Below are 27830 nucleotides of genomic sequence, written 5' to 3' on the forward strand. Positions count from 1 at the left end.
TTTCCATACACAACACAATAATAACTGGATGCACATTATTGACATTTTTTTCTCGACTTTCTTAGCCATTACATGAGCTGATTTCCTCTGACTGGTAAATTGACTGTTTAGATATAGATGGGTTAATATAACAAAATAATACCAATACAAAATATACACCAGATACGTAGTTGATATACAAGTGATAGTGAATTCATTAAAGGACGTTATGAAGCTAAAATATGACTTACAAAACAATTCCGTACTAAATTTTTTTACAGTAATGAATGAATTTTTTTACACAAATGAATGAAATAAATGAATTTTTCAACATGGAGACTGTGAATACTCACACAACTATGCCACTGATTAAATCACTCCTTAAAATAGCATTTATATTCTTGTCCACAAACAAGGTACTAGATAAAGAAATATACATAGTTAGGCATTTTCCTTGAGACTAGTAGACCGTGCTATAAAAGAATACAAACACAAATACAACAAATACATCAGAGAATACATCCAATAAAAAAGCATAAATCACACGTAATTTATTACATAAATCAAACGTAAAATCAAATACACAAACGAATATATAATAAAACACTCATAAAATGTATCACGCCCGACCATAAACTTTAATAATAATATACTACAAAAGCTCCTTAACAATAACACTCAGCAAGTATGCAAACCTGGGGACAAGCTATTAATAACCAATGTAGTCTACAAAATTTCCTGTAAAACCGAAAGTTGTAAACATTAGGACTATAGCTGTTAAATTGGATATACTAGTATAATAATCCCGTACGCCCACCATGCATTTAACACAGGCGGTAATCGCAAACATTATACCACATACCACTAAATATAGATAGATATTAGAGAACATTATATACTCGATGAAATTCGTCACAAAAATAGAAGATTAATCAAGAAAGTCATACCCCTATGGCATCTCAATGCTAAAATAAAACACCAAATATATATTTAAAAAATTAACACGTGGTTATTGGCATGAAAACTTAACGATAATAAATTTGACCACAAGAAAGAAATCAACACGTGACGACTGGCATACAATCCTAACGGTCAAAAACCTTTGGCGGAAAAGTTTCCGTTTATTCAATCAGTAGAAAAGAAACAACACAGACACCAAATTTATTGTTTTCTTGTGAATGAGGTTGTGACGGTCTGGAAACGTCGAATATGAATCTAAGAACTTTATTGTTCCAATTCAGCTCTAAAATAACTAATACGAGAAAAAAAGATGAAACTTGAAACGTGTGTGTCATTGCAATACCGCAACTACTGACTGCTGTTTCTGCTATCCCCAAATAGGTTATGAGTATCCATATTGGTCATATCTAAACGACAACTGTAGTCACGAACCAATGAGGAATAGGTGCGGCATGGCTGAATGTTTAAGGAGTTCTCTTTGCAATCATAGAATCCCAGTTTCGGTCCCACTACGTGGCATCTTGGGCATTTGTTATTTTTTATAACTTCAATTCACCAATACCTTGTGAGTGAAATTGGGTGGGCGGAACTGTACTGAATCCCGTCATATGAATTGTACCTGTAATTCAGGAAGTACAGTTGTCACATATTTTGTCGTGCTGACTCTGCCTGAGATTTACGTTATAGGTATACGTGTCAATGGAATGCTCAGTTAATTCAGGAGCAGGTAATTCAGAAGATCAAACAGTTGAATCCAGCATCGTCGAACGTCATTTGTATCTATATATATATAAGACAAATTATGTATGTGTGTAATAAGTATGAATTTCTACAGTTTTCAACCAATTTTCACTAAACTGTGCACATACATTACTTATGTGCCAAGAATGGTCATGCACTATAATTTTTCGCCCAGAGCTCCCGTGTAAAGCGAGAAACCGGGAGTGGAAAGGTGCTTTACACGGGTTTTTCTCTAAAAACTGCAGTTTTCAACCGATTCTTTCCTTTTTCTCATTCTATCTTTCTTTTGTTTACATATGCTCTCTCTCATCCTCTATAATAGTTTCTCTCTTTTAATCTACGTCTTCTTTTCTCCTTTCTTTCTCCCTGCCTCCTTTTTCTTTCTTCCTTTCTCTCTCCCTTTCTTCTTTCTCTCCTTTTTCTCCCTCTCTTTCTTTCTCCTTCTTTCATTCATTCTGTTCGACTAAAGGTAATGCTCCAGCATGGCTACAGTCAAATGACTGAAATAAGTAAAAGAATAAACTATGCCCTTTTAATCCCGAGCAACGCTGGGTGTATCTGCTTGTAATACATTAAAAGTCAGCTCGAATCTTGCTTGCTTACAATGTTACTCAGCCAAACTGGCACATAATGCGAAAATTCTATGACTTAAGTTTCCTCTCAAATGTAAATACGAACGGAATAAAACAAATTTCGCGTAAATGAGACAAGTGGTTGTGCAGATATTAGGGGTTTTCGAGATATAAATACTCAAAACGGTACATAAGGGGAAAATATTTCGAAATTAAACTTCACCCTGAAAGGGAAGAAACTCTTACCTTTCGAATAGACACACTGACTTGATAACGAAAAAACGCGATTTGTTTTTTTACAGTAAATGTTTCTATTTTCACTTTTGTTAAACACAATATTTAATCATTTACAAATATTTTTAAGTGGATGTGATTTCAGAGTTGTTTGTACAGTAAGTATTTATATTTTAGCTTTCTTTAAACAGACAATATTTTAATGTTTTTTTGTTTTTTTTTAATTTTCAAATGAATACCATTACAAAAATTTTTTTTGGTATGTTTAAAAAATATTTTAAAGTGAAAGTGACTTTAAGAATACAGTAAATATTTCGTAAAAGACCCGTTCGTAATCTCGGTGTGAAATAATTTTTCGTATGGGGCTTTTTCGAGTGCATTCAACGTACTTCTCCACCAAAGATTTGGCTGCTATTTCTAGCACGCCCTGCTACCGCGTAACAGCTATTTGCAATAAAGGACCCGAAATACCTGTTACGTGGTAGTAGTGCATACAAGAAATAGCATCCAAATCTTTCCTTTTCTGGGGAAGGGAGCTGTTTACGCGTGATTTCGATGTCACATTCGTTGAAAGCATGCGAATTAACCTGAAAAGAAGATAAAGACCCACGAAGCAAAGCTCCGTTGCTGGGAAACTCAGACTTTCCCGGTGACCCAACGGGCCACAGGTAGTCTAGCATATATAAACTCGATTTGCAAATATCTGGTTTGGGGTCAGTCTCACGGCGCGAACCTTGAACAAGTGTCTTTTATTGTCTCCAGTCGACCAATGCTTTGTGAGTGAATTTGTGGGCGTATACGATGTGGAAGCCCATCGTATACAAAAGAGACCGATAGAATTAGGACTAGAGAGGGATGTTGGTTTATTCGACTAAACTCTTCAATGTGGTGTCCCAGCACAAGTGCCGTCCTTTGACTGAAACAAGCAAAAGATAACGATATATGAGAAAGAGAGTGAGTGGGAAATATTTAAGGAATTTAAGCATTACTTTGTGACTCTAAAAGACCGTTCTTTCTTTCAAGTGTTACAGGCCTCTTCCCCATTTCATAAAAATAATAGACTTCTCCAAAATGGGAGAGAACAAAGAATAAGATTAGAATTTGGTCACAATTCACGTGGTTGTAATTAATTTACAGCATCGGCTAAATTAACATTTCTAACATTTTTTTCAATTGATTTTTTTTCTTTTCTTTTTCTCTAGTTCCAACTTCCTCCGGTAACTATGGCAACGGGACCACCTCATTACAAAATTATTCTCTGTGGAGAATACGGTGTTGGGAAAAGTTCGATATTTCGAAGATTCCGAGATGATTCGATCGAGGAAAATATGGACGACCGTATGTCTACGGTTGGTTTGGATCAATGTTCCAGACTGTTTCCCATGAGTGGAATTGACATAAAGGTAACACAAACATCTCATCCTCCTCTTTCTTTTCCTTCTCCACTTTTCCTTCCTTCCTTCTTCCTCACTCTCTTTGCTTTCTTCTCTTCCTCTTCCACCTCTACTTCATCTTTTTTATTTCTTTTCGTTCTCTCCCCACCTCCTCTTTCAGCCATCTATTACCATCTCATTTTTTAAATCTTTTTCATGTTAGAAATTGTGTCTACTTGTTTTGAAGCATTCCAATTATGACCATCTCGTCTTTTTAACATGGCTGGGTGTTATTTGAGGGAGATTTTGTTGCTATTTTTAGCAACTCTAACGACCAAATATAGGGGGGGCTTCTTTGTTGACTCGAGAGCAACGAATTAAATACATTATGATAGTTATGTCCCTTATGTTTTGAGTTCAAATCTCGTTAATGTCAACTTTCCCTTTCATTCATCCACGGTTCAATATATAAATAAAAATCCCAATTAAGTACTCCACTCCACTCCACCCCACCCAAGTTTGTACTTTTATGACATGAAAATGCTAGAAATCTATTCTTTTCCTTATTTACCTCAAAGCAATTGAAAAAATCCTACTAGAAACGGTAGCCAAATCTTGAAACGGAGAAAAGCATAGTAGATAATGACAACCCTAGATATCGCTATAAAAATGGAATGTCCACGGTTGAAAGGCTTAACTGAGAGTTACAAAAGTACATTTTCTTCATGTAGCTGCTGTCGACTTTGCTGGTCAGATGTTTTATGGAGTGTATCATGGTGGAGCGCGCTCTCTCTCTCTCTCTCCCTGCACATCACCCTCCGAATTCATTTATTAAAAGTTTTTGAACTCACCAAGCTAACAAAGCATTTGTCAGGCTTATATTTTTCTCCTGTAGAACACCATGAATGATAATAGTTTCAAATTTTGACCCAAGGACTGCAGTTTTGGAGGGAGGAGGTTAGTCGGTTACATTGTGGTGTGTGTGTGTGTGTTTGTGTGTGTGTGTAAAAGACAGATGGAGATTTCTGAAGCACGGAATATTTTGTAAAGATGCCACATATGATTGATTCGATTACAGTATATTGCTGTTAGACAGTCCTGGATTATATTGAACCAACCGATTATAAGGCTTCTAGACCTTATGGCTAAGATCAAAGAATAGTATCATTTGCACTTATGCATTAGAACAGTGTTCCTCAACCCTTTTTGCCTCGCGTCTCACTCTGATTTTATTGTGACTCTTATATACTTGTTACTTACATGCCATCTGAAGTAAACCCGCCTCACCAAAGCATTGCCACACCCTACCGGTAGGGGTGTACACCCTATATTTTGAGAAACACTATTTTAAAGAATAGTGTTGTTTGTATTGCTTAGAGTTAAGGTTGTTGAGTCTGCTAGCCTCATTTTTTGATAAAACACAGGTTTACAAACCGTATAGTTTCCATTCACCTTCAGATATCAATGCTATCTACAATCTTACAGAACCCTATGTGAAATAAAGGTTTCTGGCTTCAGTCCTAGCTTAATCATAGGTACATAGTACTTGATGGCGAACGAAGAAAATATTGCAGTCGAAGCAGCATTGAATTTTACTAAGAAAAGACAGTATGATGTAATAGTGACAACTATGTGCCTCCTTCCATCAGTAATAACTAAATATTTTGAACATATATTCAAATAATATATGTATATCACTCTACCATTGAAGCAATATTGAAACTTCTTCAAAAGCTAATTTATTTATTTTAGCGGTACGATACTCCTTCATTAAAACTTCCAAAATTTGCGACAAACATTTACCTGTTATTTAAGAAATAATTTCCTTCAGTTGTCAGTAATTTTCTCATGAAATCATTTGGGTGTTTATGTTAATGTCATAAAAAGTATATAAATGCAGTTACCGAGGATTTTATTAAGTTTCAAATGTCGTTTGTAATCGTGAAGTATTTATATCTCCAAGCTATGGAAATAGTAATTGAAATATCTTCTTGTCTTTCATCTATTTAAAACAATGTCATTCTTGTTATCAGTGTTCAGACAAATTTAAGGTTATTCTTTTGATAATATGTGACAAAAATGTTATGCCTCTCAGCCTCAAAGTTATTATGTAGGACTTTGACAATGTCTGACATCATCAAGGCTGGCTGACTGAATGGAAGGTTATATATAAATATAATCAAATTTAATTTTGATATTGGTTGTCTTTTAAACTAAGCAATGCTGGTCTTCTGCAACAATTCCTAACTAATATATGATGAGTTTACAATCAGGTCTAGATATTCTCAACAAAATTCCAAGTCTACTAGGAAATAAACATTTAATTTTTGCCCTTCCAAACTAGCAAAAGGTAAATTATTCCGCTTAAGTTATTCTGATAAACTAATTTCTCATCTCATAATTTACTACTTCCTCCCCTTTCCTGCAAACTAAACACTTTCTCTCACTGTTCACGATGAAACATAACCATCGACTTCACTAGTCTGAAAAACTTGTAATAGCTTCTCTTCTCGAGGGCTAAGTAATAGTAACTAAGTAAACCACAATCTTAATTGAGTTTTGAAGTATCATTGCTGATTACATTTGCGAAGGTATTTATAGCTTCAACTAACGTATTAGGATTTGTTTTGGGCAGGTGATACAGTGTGCAGAATATAAGACAATGTCATAAAACGAGGTAGTCAGTCGTTAAGTTGATTTTTAAATGATGCAGCCGACTTTCTGAATAACAAGAGAATCAACGACTATTGAAAAGGTTGCAAGACGCAACGAAAACTTTTAGAAAAAATAAATTTGTAAATGAGTGGAAATCAAACCGGTGAGTGTGTTAAATAATAAGGCACTAGAAGAGAACGACTCTCCCTAGACACAATAAAGTATATAAGTAGATTTATTATATATTTCAGCATATCTTTGTTGTGAAACCAGTGTAAAAATAGAATGGCGTTAGTCATTATCATGTTTCTCAAATGATGCCCACTTTCCCTACACTTTAAATTAGGTTTTAGATATCTTCACAGATATAAACGATGATTTGTTGAAATTATTTAAGTTAGTAAGCTTCTAATCTACCAATCGTTGATATGACACTCCTTTAAAGTGATATGGCCGTAGCAGAGTTACCGGATTGAGTTGCATTTGCTCTATTTTTACATCCTAGACGTAAGAACCCTATCCATCATATTAAATTATCAACAAGGTAAAGTGGAAACGACCTACCGGCAATTCTTATGTATGAGTGTGTGTGTGTTAATTTATTGGCAACATTAAGGCGGCGAGCTGGCAGAAACGTTAGCACGCCGGGCGAAATGCTTAGTGGTATTTCGTCTGCCGTTACGTTCTGAGTTCAAATTCCGCTCAGGGCGAATTTGCCTTTCATCCTTTCGGGGTCGATTAAATAAGTACCAGTTACGCACTGGGGTCGATATAATTGACTTAATCCGTTTGTCTGTCCTTGTTTGTCCTCTCTGTCTTTAGCCCCGTGTGGGTAGTAAAGAAATAGGTATTTCGTTTGTCTTTACGTTCAGAGTTCAAATTCCGCCGAGGTCGACTTTGCCTTTCACCCTTTCGGGGTCGATAAAATAAGTACCAGTTGTGCGTACTGGGGTTGGTCTAATCGATTTGTCCCCTTCCCCAAAATTTCTGGCCTTGTGCCTAGAGTAGAAAAGAAATTTAATGTCATGCGTCTTTGGTTGTTTAATGTAGGGAGCATTCAAGCGCTAGCTAGAAATAATTATATGATGAGGAAGAATTAATAAATTAGTGGATATGTTTCATTATTAAAGTCGATCAGGTTAAGTACCAGTCGATCACTTTCGTCGATGTAATCGATAACCCCTTCCTCTAAAATTTCAGGCTTTATCAACCCCATCATCATCGGCGGTGGATTGCCAGAATCGTTAGTGCACCGAATAAAATGCATTGCAACATTTCTTCCGGCTCTTCACGTTGTTTTGAGTTCAAATTTCGCTGTGATTCACTCTGCCTTTCTCCCTTTCGGAGTTGATAAATAAAATAAGAAACCGATGTAATCGACTATCCGCTTCTTCCTAAAATTTCAGGTTTTGTGCCTATAATAGAAAAGCTCATCATCAACAACAGCGTGGTGAGCTGACAGAATCATTAGCGCGTATATCTTACGGCTCTTTATACGCTAGTTTTAAATACCGCCACGGTCGACTATAATGAACTAACCTGCTCCTCTTAGCGGCATTTCGTCCGTCTTCACGTTCTGAGTTCAAATTCCACCGAGGTCGACTTTGCCTTTCATCCTTTTGGGGGTCGATAAAATAAATACCAGTGAAATATTGGGGCTGATGTAATCGACTAGTTCCCTCCCGCAAAATTTCAGGCCTTGTCCCTTTAGTAGAAAGGATTATTATTATTTTCGTTATTGATGGTGGTTTGTCAGAATTATTAAAGCGTTAGATAAAATGACTTGTGATATTAGTTCTAGCCCTTTACGTTTCAAATTGAAGTCCTGCGAAGGTCATCTTTGCATTCTGGAATCGATGAAACTAAAGCACTTGTCAAGTACTAAGGTCAGTGTAATCGACTAACCTCTCCCTTTAAAATTACTGACCTTGTGCCAAAATTTGAAGCCATTATAATTATTACCATCAAAGCAGTGAACTACAGAATCATTAGCGTGTCGAACAAAATGCTTTGTGGCATTTCTTCCGGCTCTTTATGTTCTAAGTAGAAATCCCACCGAGGTCATCTTTGCCTTTCAGCCTTTTGGGTTTATGATATAAAGTACCGGTCAAGTACCAGGGTTGATGTAATCGGCCAAACCCCTTTCCTTAAAATTTTTGGCCTTTTGCCAAAATTAGAAACAATTATTATGACCTCATTAACGAAAAGCATAGTGTACTTGCCAAAGTAGTGATGACTGAGTCATACTGTAAATATACGTAGATAGGTTGGTGTAGAAAAATAGAAGTGTTTAGAGAATGATTCAGGATGCCATCGCATGAAAAACAACAGTTACGTTGATCTTTTATCTTTCGCTTGTTTCAGTTTTTGTACGGTGGTCATACCGAAGCAACTCCTTGAAGTGTTTTTAGTCGAATGAATCGACATCAGTATTTATCTTTAAGTATGGTATTTATTCTATAGTTAAGTTACAGGGACGTAAACAATCCAACACCGGTTGTCAGGTTGTGTAATGAGGACAACCACACATATACACACAAGACGGTCTTCTTTCAATTTCCAACTACCAAATTCACTCACAAGGCTTTGGTCGGCCCAGGCTATGGTAGAAGACACTTGCCTAAGACGCCACCTGGTGGGACTGAACCCGGAACGATGTGGTTGGGTAGAAAACGTCTTACCACACACCCACGCAATATTTTTTTCTACTATAGGCACAGGGCTGGAATTTTGGAATAAGAAGGACAGTCGATGACGTCAATCCCTGTGTTAAGCTAATATTCATTTTATCGACACCGAAAGGTTAAAAAGCAATGTCGATCTCGACGGAATTTGATCTCAGAATGTAAAGACAGACAAAGTGTCGCTAGGTATTTTGTTCGGCGTGCTAACGATTTTACCGGCTCGCCGCCTTTACACCTCTTATTTGTTATATTGCTAATGAAATATTGATTTCAAAATTTGGCACAAGGCCAGCAAATTCGAGGAGAAAATAAGTCCATCACATTAACCCAGTGCTCAACTGGTACTCCTTTTATCGATCCCGAAAGGCAAAGTTGTGGAATTTGAACACAGAACGTTAAGAAGGATGAAATGCTGCTAAACATTTTTTGTCCGGCGTACTAGCCATTCTTCTAGCTCATTGCCTTTGTTGCTAGTAAAATATTATTAAAGTAGTAGCATTGTTATTTGTAATAGAAACGTTTGCATAAGCGTCATTGTTACTTCAGAGAGGATATTAACCAATTGTCAGTGAACGTTTTTGAAACAGTCTCCTTATTTAGATTAGGTGCGTCAGTGAGTCTGTGTGTGCGCGCACACAGGAAATAGGGAGTGGGAGCTCTATCTAGTCACACAACCTGCTAGAAATAACAACTAAATATCCATTAAAATCACACCTTACTGTTTTAAATTATAAGAGACATAGTGACCCATGACCTTTTGGGGCTCTCCCAAACTTGTGAGTTTGATTGGGCCGAGGCTTGCTCTGAACAGCCAAATATATACAGCAAAACCACAACAGAGTGATTTTAGGAAAAGACACCAAGGGAAGGTGGGTTTGGCTGATCACATTGTCACTGTGTGCACCCTACTTCCTCATTATCTATCTAGCTAGGTAGCTATCTAGCTGGCAGAAACGTTAACACGCCGGGCGAAATGCTTAAGCAGTATTTCGTCTGCCGCTACGTTCTGAGTTCAAATTCCGCCGAGCTCGACTTTGCCTTTCATCCTTTCGGGGTCGATAAATCAAGTACCAGTTACGCACTGGGGTCGATGTAATCGACTTAATCCCTTTGTTTGTCCCCTCATGTTTAGCTCCTTGTGGGCAATAAAGAAATATATCTATCTATCTCCTGTTGTTAATTGCTTAATAGCACGTTTGCTATAGCCTACTGACTATAAGCTCACACCCAAGCGAATCAACCTCTTGCTACTCACATTTAACCATCTCTTCTGCTTTATGTGGAACACTGTCTTTCAGAGCATGGATTTCTTTTCCTAAAGAATTCCTAGTCTATGTACTTTTGAGATTATGATAAAAGTATACTGCCTCGAAGCAATACGTATATTTGACTTAAGGCCAGCAATTTTGAGGGGGCGGAGAGCAGGCCGATTGCATCGAATCCAATACTTGTATTTTATCGACCCCGAAAGGATGAAAGTAAAATTGACCCCCATGGGATTTGAAATCGGAAATGGGCCGGAAGAAATGCCATTGAGCATATTCTCCGACGCGCCAATGATTCTGCCAGCTCACCGCCTTTTATACATACATATACACACACGCACGCACAGTTCGGGCAATGGATGAAAACAATAGAACAAGAGGGAAAAAAACATTTAAAAAATGGTTTCTAAATACATGCATGATAAGGGCGTATTTATTTTTCATTTGTCTTTAGTGTAGATGTACAGTTGGAAACTTGTTAGAAAAATAATGATGTATAATATAGATAAAAGTGGCGGTGGGTCGACATGCTACATAAATAAATACGAGAACGTTGTGTTTATTGTATACTATAGCTGAAATTATATTTCTTGTTCGGAGAGAAAGAAAGAGAGTGTGTGTGTGTGTGTAGCATGGGTATATAAACTTGTGTCAACAAATGTAAACGGTAAGTCAGAGAAATTATTGTACCAAGGCCAACAAAAGGCAATCGAGCGCAAAGTGTATATGTATATATACTACTTACGTTACTTATGTTTAGTGTCCAATGTGTATGTGTGTAATGCTCTCTTTCCCTCATACACACAACTCACCCCTTCTCAAAAGACAATATCTGAGCTACAAGAACATATAAACACACCATTTTCCAAATGCTGTTGTTGATTCAGAATTAAAAAGACAGCTCATGTGGAAAGGGCCGTTTAACAAAAATAACGACCACACGCGATTTTTAACTAACGTTATCAAATTAAGCAACTGTATAAAGACATTTCTTGCACGTCCTGTTAGTTATTTACACTTCATTTTAGCTGGCAATACATCAGTAAGTTACTTGGGTTTATTTACCATAAAAGGGCGCACAGAACTTTTAAAACGGAGCCTAATTTAGTTATTGTCACTAAATCTTTAGGACCATTATTCGCTTTTCGAAGGGGAGGTTTTCTTCATATTTCTGAAGATTTATTTTTAATTTAACCAAAACACAACTCTGTTTTATTTTTATCCTGTCTATAAAATGTGTTTCTAGGCTAAGCTATGAGAGCCGTGCTTTAGAAAATATATCTATTGGCTCTTCATTAAGTAAGAGACAAAAGAGAACCGGCCAAATGGTAAACCTGCCCTTGAACATTACAAGCTGGCATCCATCTTTCTTCGTGCATAAGGCCTATATTAGTAATTGGGGTTATTTTAAAGTAGCTGTACTTCATATATAATTTCAGACAATACAAAAATTAACAGTCCAATTCAGTGGACATAACTAAAATATTAGTGCCACTAAGCAAAGAAGGTTAAGAGAAAATTTGGAGAAGGCTCTCATTGTATGCCTGGGAAAAGCGGACGCATATTGAAGGAGTGGTATTGAGGAATAAACACTGTGGCGCCTGCTCTGTGCATACTAACTTTTCCGGTATATTCTAGAGTGTGTGTATATACGTGTGTGTGTGTGTGTGTGTGTGTGTGTGTAGGGTCATCCCATAAACAATGCGGTTTTTTATGCTTCTATTTTTCAAAATTAAGATAAACAAAGTTCTTTTTTTAATCTAAAATATACTCTCCTTCATTTTCTACAATGCTCTTCCAATCTAGTAGACTTGCAAAGCCCCTCTTCCAAAATTCACTTGTCAGTGACGAAAAATAATCCTCCATTACTGTTCTGACTTCATCTAAAGAATTCATGTTTTTTTCCCGTCCAAATGATTTTGAAGACTGCAGAATAAATGATAATCTGATAGGGCAATGTCCGGCAAATATTGTGAGTGGGGCATCGTTTCCCATTCAAACTGCTCCAGCCTTTGGAATATCATCCTCTCTGTATGGGGCCGAGCGTTATTCTGATGGAAGAATACCTTTCGTCTTGAAACCAAAGATGTCGTTTTTCTTCTAGCGCTGACTTAAGCCGCTCAAGCTGCTTGCAGTAGATCTCCTTTGTTATCTTTTGGTTTAAAAGTTCATCTGCATTTTAATTGCTTGCTTATGTTCATGAAGGCCATATTTTGCTGATGAAGCAACACGATCCTTGATCTTTTAACTGGGCTGATACTACAACGCTTTCCCACAGCAAATTAATGTGTAACAATGCTTGATTATTAAACAAAACAGTGCAGTACAATCAGTTATATGACCACTCATTTGGTTTATTAATTTGCATAATTTTGGTGCGGTCTTAAACTTATTTGGCCGATAATTTCTAATCATTTGAATTAATTTCGCATTAAAATTATTCGAATTCTACATAAACTGGAAAAAGTAAAATAATTTTATAGTTTTGTTAAAAATATATTTTAACCAGTGTATATAATTTTATATATATATATATATATAAAATTATATACACTAGTTAAAATATGTTTAAGGCCGATGAGATGACAGTTCTATTCCTTCATTGATATATTTTTAACAAAACTATAAAATTATTTTACTTTTTCCAGTTTATGTAGAATTCGAATAATTTTAATGCGAAATTAGTTCAAATGATTAGAAATTAAGATATATATATATATATATTAGAAATTAAGATATATATATATATTAGAAATTAAGATATATATATATATATATATATATATCTTAATAATACTAAAGCGTTAGAAGATGTATGTTTGTTCCCGAAATATCTCAGAAATAGTATATTTTACTTAATTGTTTTACATATATATTTTCATACTTTATCCAGTGCGAGGTTTTCTGGTATTTTGACCTCTATTTATTAATGAATTGGATTAAATACAATTTTTGTTTGTTATATCTTGACAAAATAAACATGGCTTCCGTGATGTCAACACACATACAGAATGCACACATATAATGAATGTCATGGCTTGTGAATCAGCACAGACGTACACTATCTGTGACATACACACACATAGTCTTCGCTTTCTCTCTCTCTCTCTCTCTCTCTCTCACTGAGAAAAAAGTCGACTCTTTAACGTACACAGTATTTTAATTATTTAAAAATATTATTAAGAGCATGTGTTTTCAAAAATGTAAGTTGTTTGTACAGTAAGTATGTATATTTTAGCTTTCTTTAAACAGACAATATTTTAATGGGTTTTTTTTTATTATTTTCAAGTGAATGCCATTACAAAAATTGGGGGGGTGCATATTTTAAAATGAAAATGACTTTAAAAATAGGGTAACTATTTCGTAAAAGACCCGTTCGTAACCTCAGTGTGAAATAATTTTTTCCATAGGTTTGTTTTGAGTGTATTCAACGTATCTTACCTCCAAAGATTTGGCTGCTATTTCCAGCACGCCCTGCTACAACGTAACAGCTATTTACGATTAAGGACACAGAATACTTATGTGGTAGCAGGGCGTGCAAAAAATAGCAGCCAAATCTTTCCTTTTCTGGGGAAAGGAACCGTTTACACGTGATTTTGATGTCGCATTCGTTGAAAGCATGCGAAATAACCTGGAAAAGAAAAGACCCACGAAACAAAACTCCGTTGTTGAGTAACTCAGATTGTCCAGGTGACCCAACGGGTCACGGCTAGTCTAGTATAAATATATTTATATATATAATAATTTTTATACTTATTCATATATTTATTTATATACATAATTAGTTTAATATTCATTTTTACACATATATATATATAATACTATTTATTTCGTACTTTATTTAGTTCTAGGTAAATGTTTTATCGTATCTTTAATTTTTTTCTATATGGTATGATTTAATTATATCATTGTTGAATTGCTACATAGTGGTTATTCTCTAATTTATATATATATATATATATATATTATATATATATATAATATATATATATATGTGTGTGTGTGTGTGTGGTGTGTGTGTGTGTGTGTGTGTATGCATGTGTGTGTGTATGCTAGCCCCACTTCACTATTAAGTTTTCATGGTAACACGTGTCGCTGGGTATTTCCTCCTTAGTCACGTACCAGTTTCTATGCGAAGAGTTACTAAAAGTCGTCATAATTTACCTCAACCTATCAATGTTATTAAGATTTACGCAACCCACTTTGTCATTATACTGACATACTTTGTTTCCCTAGCCACTTCAAAATTTTAGGCGAGACTTTATTCGCCTAAAGTCTAATCCACTCAAGTAAAAGCGGCTCCAAAACAACTTTTTAAAGATGCTTCGCCCCAAAATGTTGTTTCCGCTTGCAACGGCATACAGTATATTCTACTGATAGTTAATTGGATATATTTTTAACGATAGCAATCTGTGTGTGTGTGTGTGTGTGTGTGTTAAAAGATATGAATGATGGAGAAAAATGAATTTATTTAACAACACACAATTGAAAAATCACAAATTTGGGTGCTACTTTGGCGTGTAATCTGCAACTTCAAGGGCGATTACTTTAGGTTAGTTTTTGGTTTCTTTGTGTTTCAAACCTCGCTGCTGCCAAACTTGCGTAATCTACGTGCTTATTTTAATTATTATATTGTTTATTCTTAATTTCTTATCATTATTTACTAAAACATAAATGAAACATGGCTTTATTATTATTAAACTAGTAAGAATTTTGAAAAACCTCATTTACAATGCTAAGTATGTTCAGAAGAATTCATTGTAAAAAATCTTTAGCCAACATCATAAAGGTTTTTAGAAACTGAAAAGTAAACTAAAAGTAACCCAAAGTAATCACTCTTTAAGTTATAGATCACACGCCAAAGTAGCACCCAAATTTGTTTCAGTAGCCCAAACATGTAAAATAGCTTATATTATGGTATTTAACAATAAACAAGTTACTCACTTTTCTGTATTAATTCGAAATACGAAAAGTTAAATAAATTCATCATTTTTCTCCATCACTTATATCTTTATATTCTTTTTTTTTCTTTTCTTTTCTCGTGTTATATTACCATATTCTCTATAAGGTTTCTGCTATGACAAGCTAAGGAGCTTTTTATGAATACTACTAGATTACTACATCTTGATATATATATATATATGATTCAAAATATGACCGCGTGTATACTGTTGGCGATTTTTTCCTCCGTCTTCCCTTCTCTGGATCTTTCCTTTTCCTATGTTTCTGACAAAGAGCTCCGCTCGAAACGTTAAACCCTCTTTCTTCCCTTCCTTCCTGAGCGTCCAATAATACTATATTTGTTCCACGTCTTCGCGTTGTTGTGTTTTCTCTTTGTGTTTTCATGTTTGGATTAACTTTATATATATATGCACACTATAAAACAATAAATTTTTATTGAATTTAACCCTTAGTAATGGATTAATCATTATCTAAATGACAAAGTCTATTTTTTAAAAGGCAGGGTAGGGAAAACACCTTTTAATTTTAAATGTGAAATGCAGCGTGTCGGTGGGTGAGTCTTTTTTTTGCCATTATGTATTCATTCACGGTAAACCTATATCTAATCTTGCGATTAGTTAGATTATGCTTCGTTGATGAGGTCTAGGTCTAATAAGATAGAAATATGGCCAGAGTTGTCTCTGCATTGCTGAAGATCAGATTCACTCCTCGTAATGAAATCCATATTGCCATTTTAATTTAATTTTCAGGACTGACTTCCCTTTTTATTTTTAATCGACAGTACTAGTCATTTAAATATTGATTGTAGCCACCGCTAAAGGTATAATTTTAGTTAGAATTTCTTGTCTTTACTACACAAGTATGCGAGCACCGTCTTTACTGATGTTTTTTTTTTTGTTTCAGTCATTTGACTGCAGCCATTCTGAGCACCATCTTAAAGGGGTTTAATCGATGAAATCGCCCCCAGGTTTTATTCTTTGTAAGCCTAGTATTTATTCTATCGGTCTTTTTTGCCGAACCGCTAAGTTACAGGGGCATAAACACACCAGCATCAGTTGTCAAGCGATGGCGAGGGGACAAACACATACACACACGCATATATATATATATATATATATATATATATATATATATATATATATATATACACGACAGTCTTTTTCAGTTTCCGTCTACCAAATCCACTCACAAGGATTTGGTAGGCCCGAGGCTATAATAGAAGATACTTACCCGAGATGCCATGCAGTGGGACTGAACCCGGAGCCATGTAGTTGGAAAGCAAGCTTCTTACAACACAGACACGCCTGTGCGTAGATATATATATATATATATAATTAAACAACATTATTAAAGAATTTTGTCGCCTTAAATGTCTGATGCACTTTTTGATACCTCGAATTAATCATATCAGTTGATACTTTAAATGGTTTAATATTTGCATTTACGAAACGTATATACTTTGTCCGTTCATAGCAGGATGCCCGTGTTTTATGAATTGGGGCGTGGGAAAATACAATTGAGAACCACTACTTTCATGCGACGTCACCAATTTATCCGTATCTCTTTGTATCGTTTCTGCCATCCACCGTCGCCATCTTATCCATCTCTCTGTAGGTTCAGCCACCTATGCCCCTCCACTAAACTAATAATTATTATTATTTCTAGTATACCTCATACTGCTATGGTCATCATTTTGAGGTCGATGTAATGGACTTGCTCCTCCTCTCAAAATTGCTAGGCTCGTGCTAAAATAAGAAAGCATTATTTTTGGTATTTGCACAATGCATCAATCTTTTGTTTTGGAGAAGAGCAGTTATAGTAGAATTTCACCAACTTTAGCCCTCAATTTTATCCCAAAAGTTGCAGGGTAAATTCAACCCAAGCGTGGTTTGAGATCAAAACATTAAGAATTATAACTTGTGACCCCGCTTCGTTCATGAATGACCATGGGATTGCACCTAGAATGTTACCCTCCGAGGCACAAGTCTGGGCAAGGTTGTTTATGGAAGACCAGCAGTCGCCCACGCATACCAGCATCCCCTCTCCACGCCACCGATGTTATCCACAGACATGTGGATAACACTCCACAGACATGTGTACCCTTAATGTAGTTCTTGGGGAAATTCAGTGTGACACAGAGTGTGACAAGACTGGCCCTTTGAAATACAGGTACGACGGAAACAGGAAAAAGAGTGAGAGAAAGTTGTGGTGAAAGAGTACAGTGGGATTCACCACCACTCCCTGCCAGAGCCTCGCGGAGCTTTAGGTTTTTTCGCTCAATAAACACTTACAATGCCCGGTCTAGGAATCGAAACCGCGATCCTACGACCGCAAGTCCGCTGCCCTAACCACTGGGCCATTGCGCTTCCACAAGAATTCTAACTAAATATCACAAAACACCTTTCCGAAGCATAAGGATAAAGGCAGGTGAGATGAGAGGAGGAGAAACTTTCATTCAAACCTAAGGGACAGAATGTTCTGGAAGCGAATGTGGTGCGTTGTTCTTTTGTGGTGCGTTGTTCTTTTGCTTCGGGAACGAACAAGTCGAATGTCGAGAAATGGTTAATGGGGTGGCCAGGTGTATTAAAATGGTGGACTAGGACGAAGAAAAACTTCCCTCTGTGTGTCTTTTCTCGTTGTAGGTTTTTGTCCAGAACGTCAGAAACTCCTCTCCTGAAAGCTTACAAACTAAACGTGTGTGTGTGTGTGTGTGTGTGCGCGCGCGCGCGATGATTTGTCACCGACCTTCTGTTCCCAACACATCCAGCGGGAAAACATTAAAAAGAAGTACATTCTGACTTCTTCTATATCACCCCTGCGCGCCATTGATACTGTTCTGGAAAGAGTGGGAGGCTGCTTCTATTGTTTCAAACTATCCTTAAATGAAATGAAAACCACTCTGGGAAATTAAACTCCTTTTATCCACCTCATCGTTATCATCCTTTCTCCCCTCTCTCTCTCTCTCTCTCTCTCTCTCTTTCCCCATTCCCTGTAACTTGCTTTTCGTTAGTGTGTTCTTTCTTTCAGAAAAATATAGAAATAATTTTGAAAATTATTCTCCTCTCCCAACCTTTTCCCTGACTTCCTGGACCACGTCATTCACCCCGTTATCGTTTAATGTAGCAAACACCCCTCAAATTGATGCTTGCCTGCTTATAAGATTGCCAATGTAGTTTTACAGGAGAGTTGAAATCAGGAAAAAAAAAGTGGTTTCATCTAATTCATAATTTAATTTTTGACTCCTTCTTAGCTATCTACAACATCCTCACTCACTCTCTCATTCTCTCCACTTTAACGTTTTTGTTTGTTTTTTGGTGGGGGTGCATATATGTTTTTGGCCTTCTTTTTTTTAATATAGAAAGTATTTAAAGAATGAATGATGTAGAATTCCTTTGGTGGTGTCTAAAAAAGATGGCAAGAGCTAAAGAAGTAGTAAAAGGGCGTTTTGAAATAGTGGATTATTATTGTATCAATTTGTTCATTTTGAAAGACAGATAAACAGTTGCTAAGAAAAAATAATTTTATAAAATGGCGTCAACTAACAACTACTTCTACCAGCACTACTACTACTACTAGCAGCGCCTTTCCATCCCTGTTTCCATAAATTAGTAGGGCTTATTGCACTAAGACAAAACCGCTATTTTATTTATTTACTTAACATTCCTCATATTATCACGAAAACGAGAAAGAACCAGTTGGGAGCGGCTGGTAGAATTAATTTCTATTTCCTCATCTTGTTCGCTTCTTTCCATTGCTTTCCTAGACATATGTTGGAATTGTATGAATTTTCAAATATATATATATATATATATATATATATATATATATATATATATATATATATATATATATATATATATATATAGGCACAGGCGTAACTGTCTGGTAAGAAATTTACTTCCCAGCCACATAGCTCCGGGTTCAGTCCCACGATGTGGCACCTTAGGCAAGCGTCTTCTTCTATAACCCCAGGCTGAACAAAGCCTTGTGAGTGGATTTAGTAGACGGGAACTGAAAGAAGCCCATTGGGTTTACTTAGTACTTCTTTAGCTTTTACCGTCGACATGATCAACATTTAACGTCCACTTTTCATGCTGGCATGGGTTGGACAGTCTGACAGGAACTGACAAAGCCAGGAGTCTCTTTTAGCTTGGTTTCTATCGCTGGATGCCCTTCCTAACAACCACTTTATAGAGCGTACTGGGTGCTTTTTACAAGTAACATTACCAGTGTTTTTACATGGCACCAGCACCCTATATATGTCTGTCTGTCCGTGTATGTATCTGCACGCGCCCGCATATGTAAATATCTGTTTGTGTTTGTCCACATCACGCTTGACAATCAGCATTGGTTTGTTTATGTCCCCATAACTTGGCGGGTAGGCAAAGGAGACTGATAGAATAAGTACCAGGCTTTAAAACAATGCGTACTGGAGTCGATTTGTTCAACTAAGCCTTTTCAAAGCAGTGCACTAGCATGGCCACAGTCAAATGACTAAAGCAAGCGAAAGATAAAAGATGAGTGCAAAAGGTTCTCGAACCACGTCATGTATTGCAAACAAGCACATATCACAATTCGCCACTCTACTTTAACACCCTACGTATACAGCAATTACAACGGCAGACTCTCTGGTTATTTATTAGATGAATGTTGAATAGGGGTTGTGCAATTTAGTCTACTGTTTCAGATTGATGTCTACACTGATCGCAGGTTTCTAGACTGCACAGCTTCCTTCCCCTCACATCTCTCTGAACTTTTCGGGAAACTAAATCTTAATATAATGTTTCCAGCAAGAAATCCCTACAAATGTCAAATTATAGAAGTGATTGAAGTTAGTGAGAAAAACTTCATTCGGTGTAGTTCTGCTTGTGATGTGACACCTGAACAATTCCATCCTGATTTTTATTCAACCGGAGGTCAGAATCGATCTATACCTCTTGTGTGCTGTAAGGAGAGAGAGAGAGAGGAAGATGTGGACTATAGCATTTCAAGCAAGATCAGAGCTTCACTAGTTTTATTGCAGTTTTTCTTTGCTTCTCTCTCTCTCTCTCTCTCTCTCTCTCTCTCTCTCTCTCTCTCTCTCTCTCTCTCTCTCTCTCTCTCTCTTCTCTCTCTCTCTCTCTCTCTCTCTTCTTCGTTTGTTTTCTCCATACGGCTTAGTGGTTAGGGGGGATTGCAGTGATAACTGTACGATTGTAGTTTCGATTCCTGGATCAAGCGATGCGTTGCGTTCTTGAGCAAAACGCTTCATTTCACATTGCTCCAGTACACCTAACTGGTAAAAATGAGTAATCCTGCGACGGACAAGTGTGATGGTAGCTCAGGAAAATCATCAGAATGGAGTTCTCGCGAACCACGTCTTTATATTCAGCGATCGAAAAGACGAATAGTACGACCAAATGAAGCACCATGAATGAAAAAGAATGGAAGTCGATTGTATTGTGAATACTTCCGGTATGTTGACAATGGAGGCTTTCTATTGGCTAAAGCTACATAACTTGAATGAAGGCATGGGCAACCTTTTTCTAGGAGGACGCACTACTGAACAAAAATTAAGTTAGTTTTTCGTTAGACATCCCGTTCAGAAAGCAGCGCAGGTCACAGTTTGCCCATGACTACTTTAAAGACTTGTTGATTTTTATTATTAATTTCGGGAGTAAATGAAAGTAATTTTCGTAAATAATATGCAACACTACATCAGTGCAGAAATTTATTTAATTTTAATTCTAGCAGTAGAAAGAATTTTTTAAAAAATCCCATATACCAAGAGAGCATCTACGTGGTCGTTTGGTACACTAGATATAGATAGTAGCCAAATTTCTCTTAAATTACACCGCACTGTCCTTAAATTGGACAGTATGGTATAATTTGGATATGGTCTTAAATATCTCCAAAGAAAAAACTGATTCAACATAGATCTGATCGATTACGGTTGATGTGGAGATAAATAACAGTTTATCCTTTACAAATGTGAGTCTTGCGCCAATATATTTATTCTCTCTATCGTGTTCCTCCAGTTTAGTACACGCTACCGTTATTTTGAAAATGGCCGACATATTGACACAATGTTACAATGTATGTTAGCTCCGTATACAACATGCTAAGATAGCAAGTTTATTTATCCAAAGGAATACAGTAAACGTAAACAATTATCGGTAATGTATAAGTAATTTCACCTATACATTTTCAATCATTTTCTAGTGGCTGGGGGTAGCGGGACGACGTGTCTATCTCGTTGCCCATCATAGGTCGTGGTGGTACAGAATACCAAATGTGCTGCTAACGGAAACTGCCCCGTGTAAATATTAAAAGCCATGCTACTTTTATTTATATTTAAATTTGCATTTTATCACTCGCGCGCGTATGTATATATGTTATGTATATGGTTTGTTTTTTTATATGTTTTATGTTTTAAGAATGTAATTCTATATTTATGGTTCGTTTAAAAACAATTTGCTTCTTCTCGTGTACATATTACATATTTTAACTACGCATTAAAGATCATTTATTCGAATATGTCTTATTTCTTGTTTATGAAATAATTTTATACATACATACACACAGAGATACACACGCATGCATATGTGTGTGTGTGTGTGTGTGTGTGTGTGTGTAACAGAAGATTAGAACATTTTTGGTACTATTTGTTCACCATTACATATGTTTCGTTTGCTAATAGGAGTTACAGAATTGTACATGTAGTAGAAAACATGTGAGATATCTCCTATTATAAATTCTTCAGACAGAGAATAAAATAGTAAACATTTTACGCTTGGATGAAGCGTTTATATATATTTAGTAATCAGGAGTCCTTTAGACAGTTAAAGGGGAGAAAAACATATCTAGTAATCTAGAAAAGGGGGAAGGGGTTATTGAATAAAGTAGTGTACACATATACACAATTATGCATATTCTCACACACACACACCACATAAATATAACATCTACATACGGATTTGGAATACTGTAATAAGCAGATGTACTTCAAGAGGATACAGCTTGGATGTTCACCCGATCTACATACACAGTCTCATACATACACACACACACACACACACACACACACATTCACTCACTCACTGACGCACGCACACACTTGCGCGCTTTTGGTAGCCAATGCAGGTTAAGATTTCTGCATGGCTTCGTCGGAGGGGGAAGGGCAGCAACCATGATTCTTTTTAGTACCTCCATGAAAGGAAGAATGGAAATTATCCCCAAACCGGAGTCCTGGCTCAAATGCGGACAACTTTATGAATGAAGCTTTTTTTATTGATTTTTCTTTTTCTTTCTTCTTCACAACAAACGGAATTTAGAAAAATCCCTTATGGATTTTAATCGAAAATATTAGTTGTTAAAGTGACTACATTCTCTTTTTACAAGAACTAATATTCCATCTTTGTGCTTGATCTTAATATCGTGTTAGACCCTATGAATGATACCTAAACCAGGTTTGTCTCTATATTTATGTTCCCGTGGATACATTTTTATAAACGCCTCTCATATTTTTTTCTTTTACAGTTGACTCTTTGGGATACAGGCGGAATGGAAAGAATGAGCTTCATTGGTTCCAGCTACTATCGAGGAGCAGACGCTGCTCTTTTGTGTTACAGTTGTGAGAAGCGAGAAACCTTTACCATTCTTTCACAGTATATATTGGACGTTGTAATGAACGCTGAAGGTGCGAAGATCTTTTTGTGTGGTAATATGTGTGGAGATGAGTCAGAAAGTGCTGTCACTGAAGCCGACGTGGAAAACTTTAAAGAAGAATGCGACGGTGTCTTATCTGGAGTTTACAAGGTCTCCAGCCACGATAACAAAAGTATTCTGGACATGTTTGAAGATATAGCCCGCGTTATGCATGATCTGCAAGTTGACCGCATTTCTAGTGGTGGCTTTATGCTCGTACCAGCTACCGACGAACTTGCCTATAACAAGAAAAAGAAATGTTTGCTTTTGTAAATTTGAGGAAAAAAGAGAAGAGAATGAAAGAAAGAATGATTAAAGAATGAGAGAATGGTTACTATAAAGAGGTTTAAAAACTTCTCACAGACTTTGTGTTGAAATGTTTTATCACTCTTTCAGAAAGAGAATTTGATTTTTCAATGAAAAATGGACTACCCTCATTATGCAGTCGACTAAACTCTTGCTGCTGTCCTCACACTCCAATTAACCACAATATTACCATTCAACCACATTTCTATTTTACAGGACAGCTCTTTTGAAGTCACTGGTATAAAGTCTTTTAGACTTGCATTCTTTCAGAATTCAGTTGGACTGATACTAAGAGTTGTTTTCGAACCATTTCTTTGTCATCACATTTTTTTTTCTTCAGATATTTCTATTTGGATTCATCTGTATTTAACCCTTTTCTTTCCAGCCCATTTTATGTTTATTCAGCAGTAAGATATCATTTGCCTTAAATGAAATCATTCGCATCATAAACCTTTTCATAATATATACACATTGCCAAAATATTGTCTCGTGATGGAGAAGGAATGAACTATCTGAAAAATAAAAAAAAGACATCGTAATTAGCCAAATGCATGACGTCATAAATGACCAAATCAATGACGTCATATAACCACGTAAATCTTTTTTTGTAATGCTGAACTCAAAACAATATGCCTTCTGGAATAGTAGTCACTTTGATGTTATTCTTTTCATATTTACTAACATTTATGTCAGAAAATTAAATATTTTCCTAACAGTTTTCATCTGTATCAATTTTCACTCTTTTCTGCATAATTATCAAAAATAATTTTATACATAAAGATGAGATTAAACTGGATTGTTTAATATCGAAAACCCAAGCTTTTTTATAACTAATTTATCTCCATCGACATCATTCATAAATCAAGTTCACTGTAATAAAAGATTATTCTTTTGACGTGGTGATATTGAAAAGGGTCATTACATTCATTTAATGTGATCACCCATAAATATTAACTATCTAACAAGAATACTGCATACATCTATATTTGCAATGTTCAATATATGCATTGTTAAAATCGATAACATCCTGCATTGTCATGTCAATAAAAGACAAAATATTTTTCTTTCAACACATAATTAATATTATCGAGCGTTGATGAAAAGGTTTTATTGAATAAAAAGCCACGTGCGCTTATATGTACAGTATATGAACCGTTGGACGTTCCCCTTTATCCCTAATTTTTTGTGGCTTAGTCAAAGGAGTAAGGACTACGTTTTTGGGCCCTTCTCAAGGCCTCCGAGATTTGTAGGATGATGAGGAAAAAGTTATTTTCGAACCAAAAGTCTAGTTTGAATGCTTGCGACAGACGTCCAATGCAGGTTTTAAGCCGAACGATAGATTAAGTTTACAGCTTAAATTAGTAAATTAACCTCCTTAAAGTAGAATTTGAAAAACTGTTTTGAAAGAAGAGGGGATTATTTTTTTTAAGAATCTTACATGAGTTTGGAAAAAAACAGGAATTCGGACTGTTATTTCTTTACGTAGTTCAGCATCAGGACGATTACTTGTGTCTAATAAAGAGAATGCATCATAGATATAATGATTTTGTTTCATTAAGTTGTGTAGAGGAGGACTCTCTCCAATATATTCGTGACGATTATCATTTAGGTGTAATGGGCAACATATGCATCAACTGGATTTGTACTCATAACAGTGATGCACCAGAATAGAAAATGTAAAATAGAAAATATAAAATATCTAAGCAATCGTTATCCAGTTTGTCAGTTTAAAATATTATCACGCTTCTCACTGGCGAAAAAGAAAGAGGCGAATGTAACCCTTACATGTTTACAATTTGTAGTCATTCCTTGCGCCTATGATCGGAATATCTATTAAAACCGAAACAAGAGTAAAATATTTAATTACATGTAATAATAGTACTTTGGTTTGTGTCACTATGGAAACATAATGGTTTTGCATGGCTCTGTAGGAATATCAAATATCTTGCTGCTAAAATGACAGGAGAAACATTATTTTCGTATACCCCATGACTCAGTGTTTTTCATTGCTAAACTTTACAGACGATAAACTAAATTACATCACAACTTCATTATATGAACTGATATTCAAATTATTCCAGCCATAATCGTTAATCACAGCTCCAGCTTAGTTTTAACCATTGCGACCAGTGTAATCTACACTCCGTTTCTGAACAAAATAAATTGTTTGTTCTATTAAGTAGCCTTTCCTTTTAAAAAATTTCTTTTCTCCAGGTTACCTAACATGATTTTGATTTATACTGTCCGTATGGGTCGTTATTACCTCATCATGGGACTACTTCTCTGAATTCCGTTAGTTCTGCGTTCTATCACAATCCATTCTCTCCCATGAGTTGTTCTGTTGCCACGTAACATTTACTTAGAGTGTTGTACTCTCATATAAGGCACTAAGTTGAATATAAATTCACAGACTACAGATGAGAGGCCAACATCTCTATTTGATTCTTGAAAAAATCATCCGCTTGGTTTTGTTAACCCATACCACTTTTATATATATATATATATATATATATATATATATTATATATATATATATATATATATATATATTAGTTGAAGGCTATGTGCTGTTACTTTACGAATTATAGAGATGTGTGTGTATGTGATTTAGAGATTTAATCTAAGGCGTTTGAAACTCATCCGACCGTATAAAAACCTTCGTTTTATTTCGTACTACTTATCTCAGATCTGAACTATATTGTTCTACTAATGTGTGTGTGTGTGTGTGTGTGTGTGTGTGTATGTGTGTGTGTGTGTGTACACATGAGTGGGTGAAACATAAACATCAGAAATGCTTTGCCACTCGCAAAAACTGCAGGAGCTTCGCAGAGGTTTTGCAACCTCTCTAAATCCATTGTACTGCTGGAAACTCTTCCGTATCGTCAGCAGGTATCTCATGGTCACGGGCATTTCTATCTAATCTATGGCCCATACGGACAATATAGGGCCTATACGCTTCACTTGAATAGGGCAGCGAGGACTGAACTAGTCTTCACCTACAGAAGGATTCTGCTTGCGGTCTTTTGTCAACTACAGCTATCTTAAGCTAGTTTCAACTACTGTGCCTATTCACTTGATGGCTTTCTTCAGTTGTCTAGGTTCCAGACCTATCTTCTGCAGGAAATAGCGCTCCGATCGAGATAGAAAGCCGTGGCAGCAGACTTCAATCGGCATTAAGGCTGCGTGCCAGCCCTTGACAAGTGCCCCGTCGAGTACGTTATGATATTTCGATTTCTTTACCTAGTGGGAAATATCGAGTCTCTCCTCCCAGAGCACTGTGAGATCAACCACGGTGATCGTCTTTGTATTCCTGGAGAGCAGCAACATGTCTGGTTGGAATAATGTTACCATTATCTCTTCTGGGAAAATATGTCTGCCACTGAAGTCCACTTGCATCTCCAGTCTGGGGCTAAACGCAAAATAGAAAATAGATTCCCTTTCATTGCTTTCAGACAAGAGTAAGTATGATATGAATAAAATTTCTAACAAATATTTTACCTATTTCACATTTAGAATGCAAGCTAATGCCGTTTTATCACAGATTTAATCATATTTCTGGCAAGTCAACCCAGTTAATTTAGTCACTCATGTAGGACGTTATCAATTCGTTACCCCCCCCCCATACACACACACTAGACTCAAACGTATGTATTACAATCAAAGCCAAACAAGACGAAATTATAGTTTATTAAAAATATATACTTTTCGTCTCTTTCATACATGATCGATACAGCTATATCAGGCTTAATTAAATCCGTAGTAGACATCACATTGTTAAATCTCAATCATATATTATCAATGTCTATTAACCCCCCCCCCTTCCTGTTAAGTTTATCAGAAACAGACATCAACTGATTCCTAACACTAGCCATATAAAGTTATATTCTGTTTGGAAGTAGCCAAAGCTAACGTCATAATTATGATGCGATTGAACTACCTGAACAAATGCCAATAGTTAGTTTTATTTAATATTAACAAAGCTCATAGCGGTGAGCTGGCAGAATCGTTACAGGCCAGACAAAATGCTCAGTGGTATTTCGTGTCTTTACGTTCTGAGTTCAAATTCTGCCGACGTCCACTTTGCCTTTCATCTTTTCAGTGTTGATAAAATAAGTACTAGTTGTGTATTCGGTTTTCACCTTCTCCCCAGACTTGCTGGCCTTGTGCCAAAACTTTAAACCAATATTAGCAACGCTCGGAGATTGCCATTACTTTTATTGGGAATTCATAGAAAATATTTAATATTGGTTCACAAGATATGTCTACTGTAAGTACTATGTTCGAGCTTGTGTTTTTGTTAGTGGAAAATGAATGCTTAGTCGTTAACATCTCCGGATATATGTCCAATGTTTGGACATATATTAAATAATCTGTACGTCTATTGAATTAGACGTACAGATTATTTAATTAATT

The 27830-nt window shown here is 36.0% G+C and overlaps 1 protein-coding gene across 6 annotated transcripts in view; it reads left to right on the forward strand.

Moving 5' to 3' along the window:
• LOC115209130 (ras-related protein Rab-1D) overlaps positions 1-24137 on the forward strand; it is a 174627-nt gene extending 150490 nt beyond the window's left edge. For all 6 annotated transcript variants that reach the window (XM_029777275.2, XM_036501262.1, XM_029777277.2 and 3 more), the window contains 2 exons: positions 3689-3889; positions 22944-24137. In XM_029777275.2, the coding sequence (XP_029633135.1) occupies positions 3689-3889; positions 22944-23384 (642 nt within the window). In that variant the 3' untranslated portion in view covers positions 23385-24137. The remainder of the gene's footprint in view (positions 1-3688; positions 3890-22943) is intronic.
• Positions 24138-27830: the final 3693 nt, after the last annotated feature.

The sequence above is a fragment of the Octopus sinensis genome, linkage group LG3 (genome assembly GCF_006345805.1).
Source record: "Octopus sinensis linkage group LG3, ASM634580v1, whole genome shotgun sequence".
Classification (NCBI taxonomy): Eukaryota; Metazoa; Mollusca; class Cephalopoda; order Octopoda; family Octopodidae; genus Octopus; species Octopus sinensis.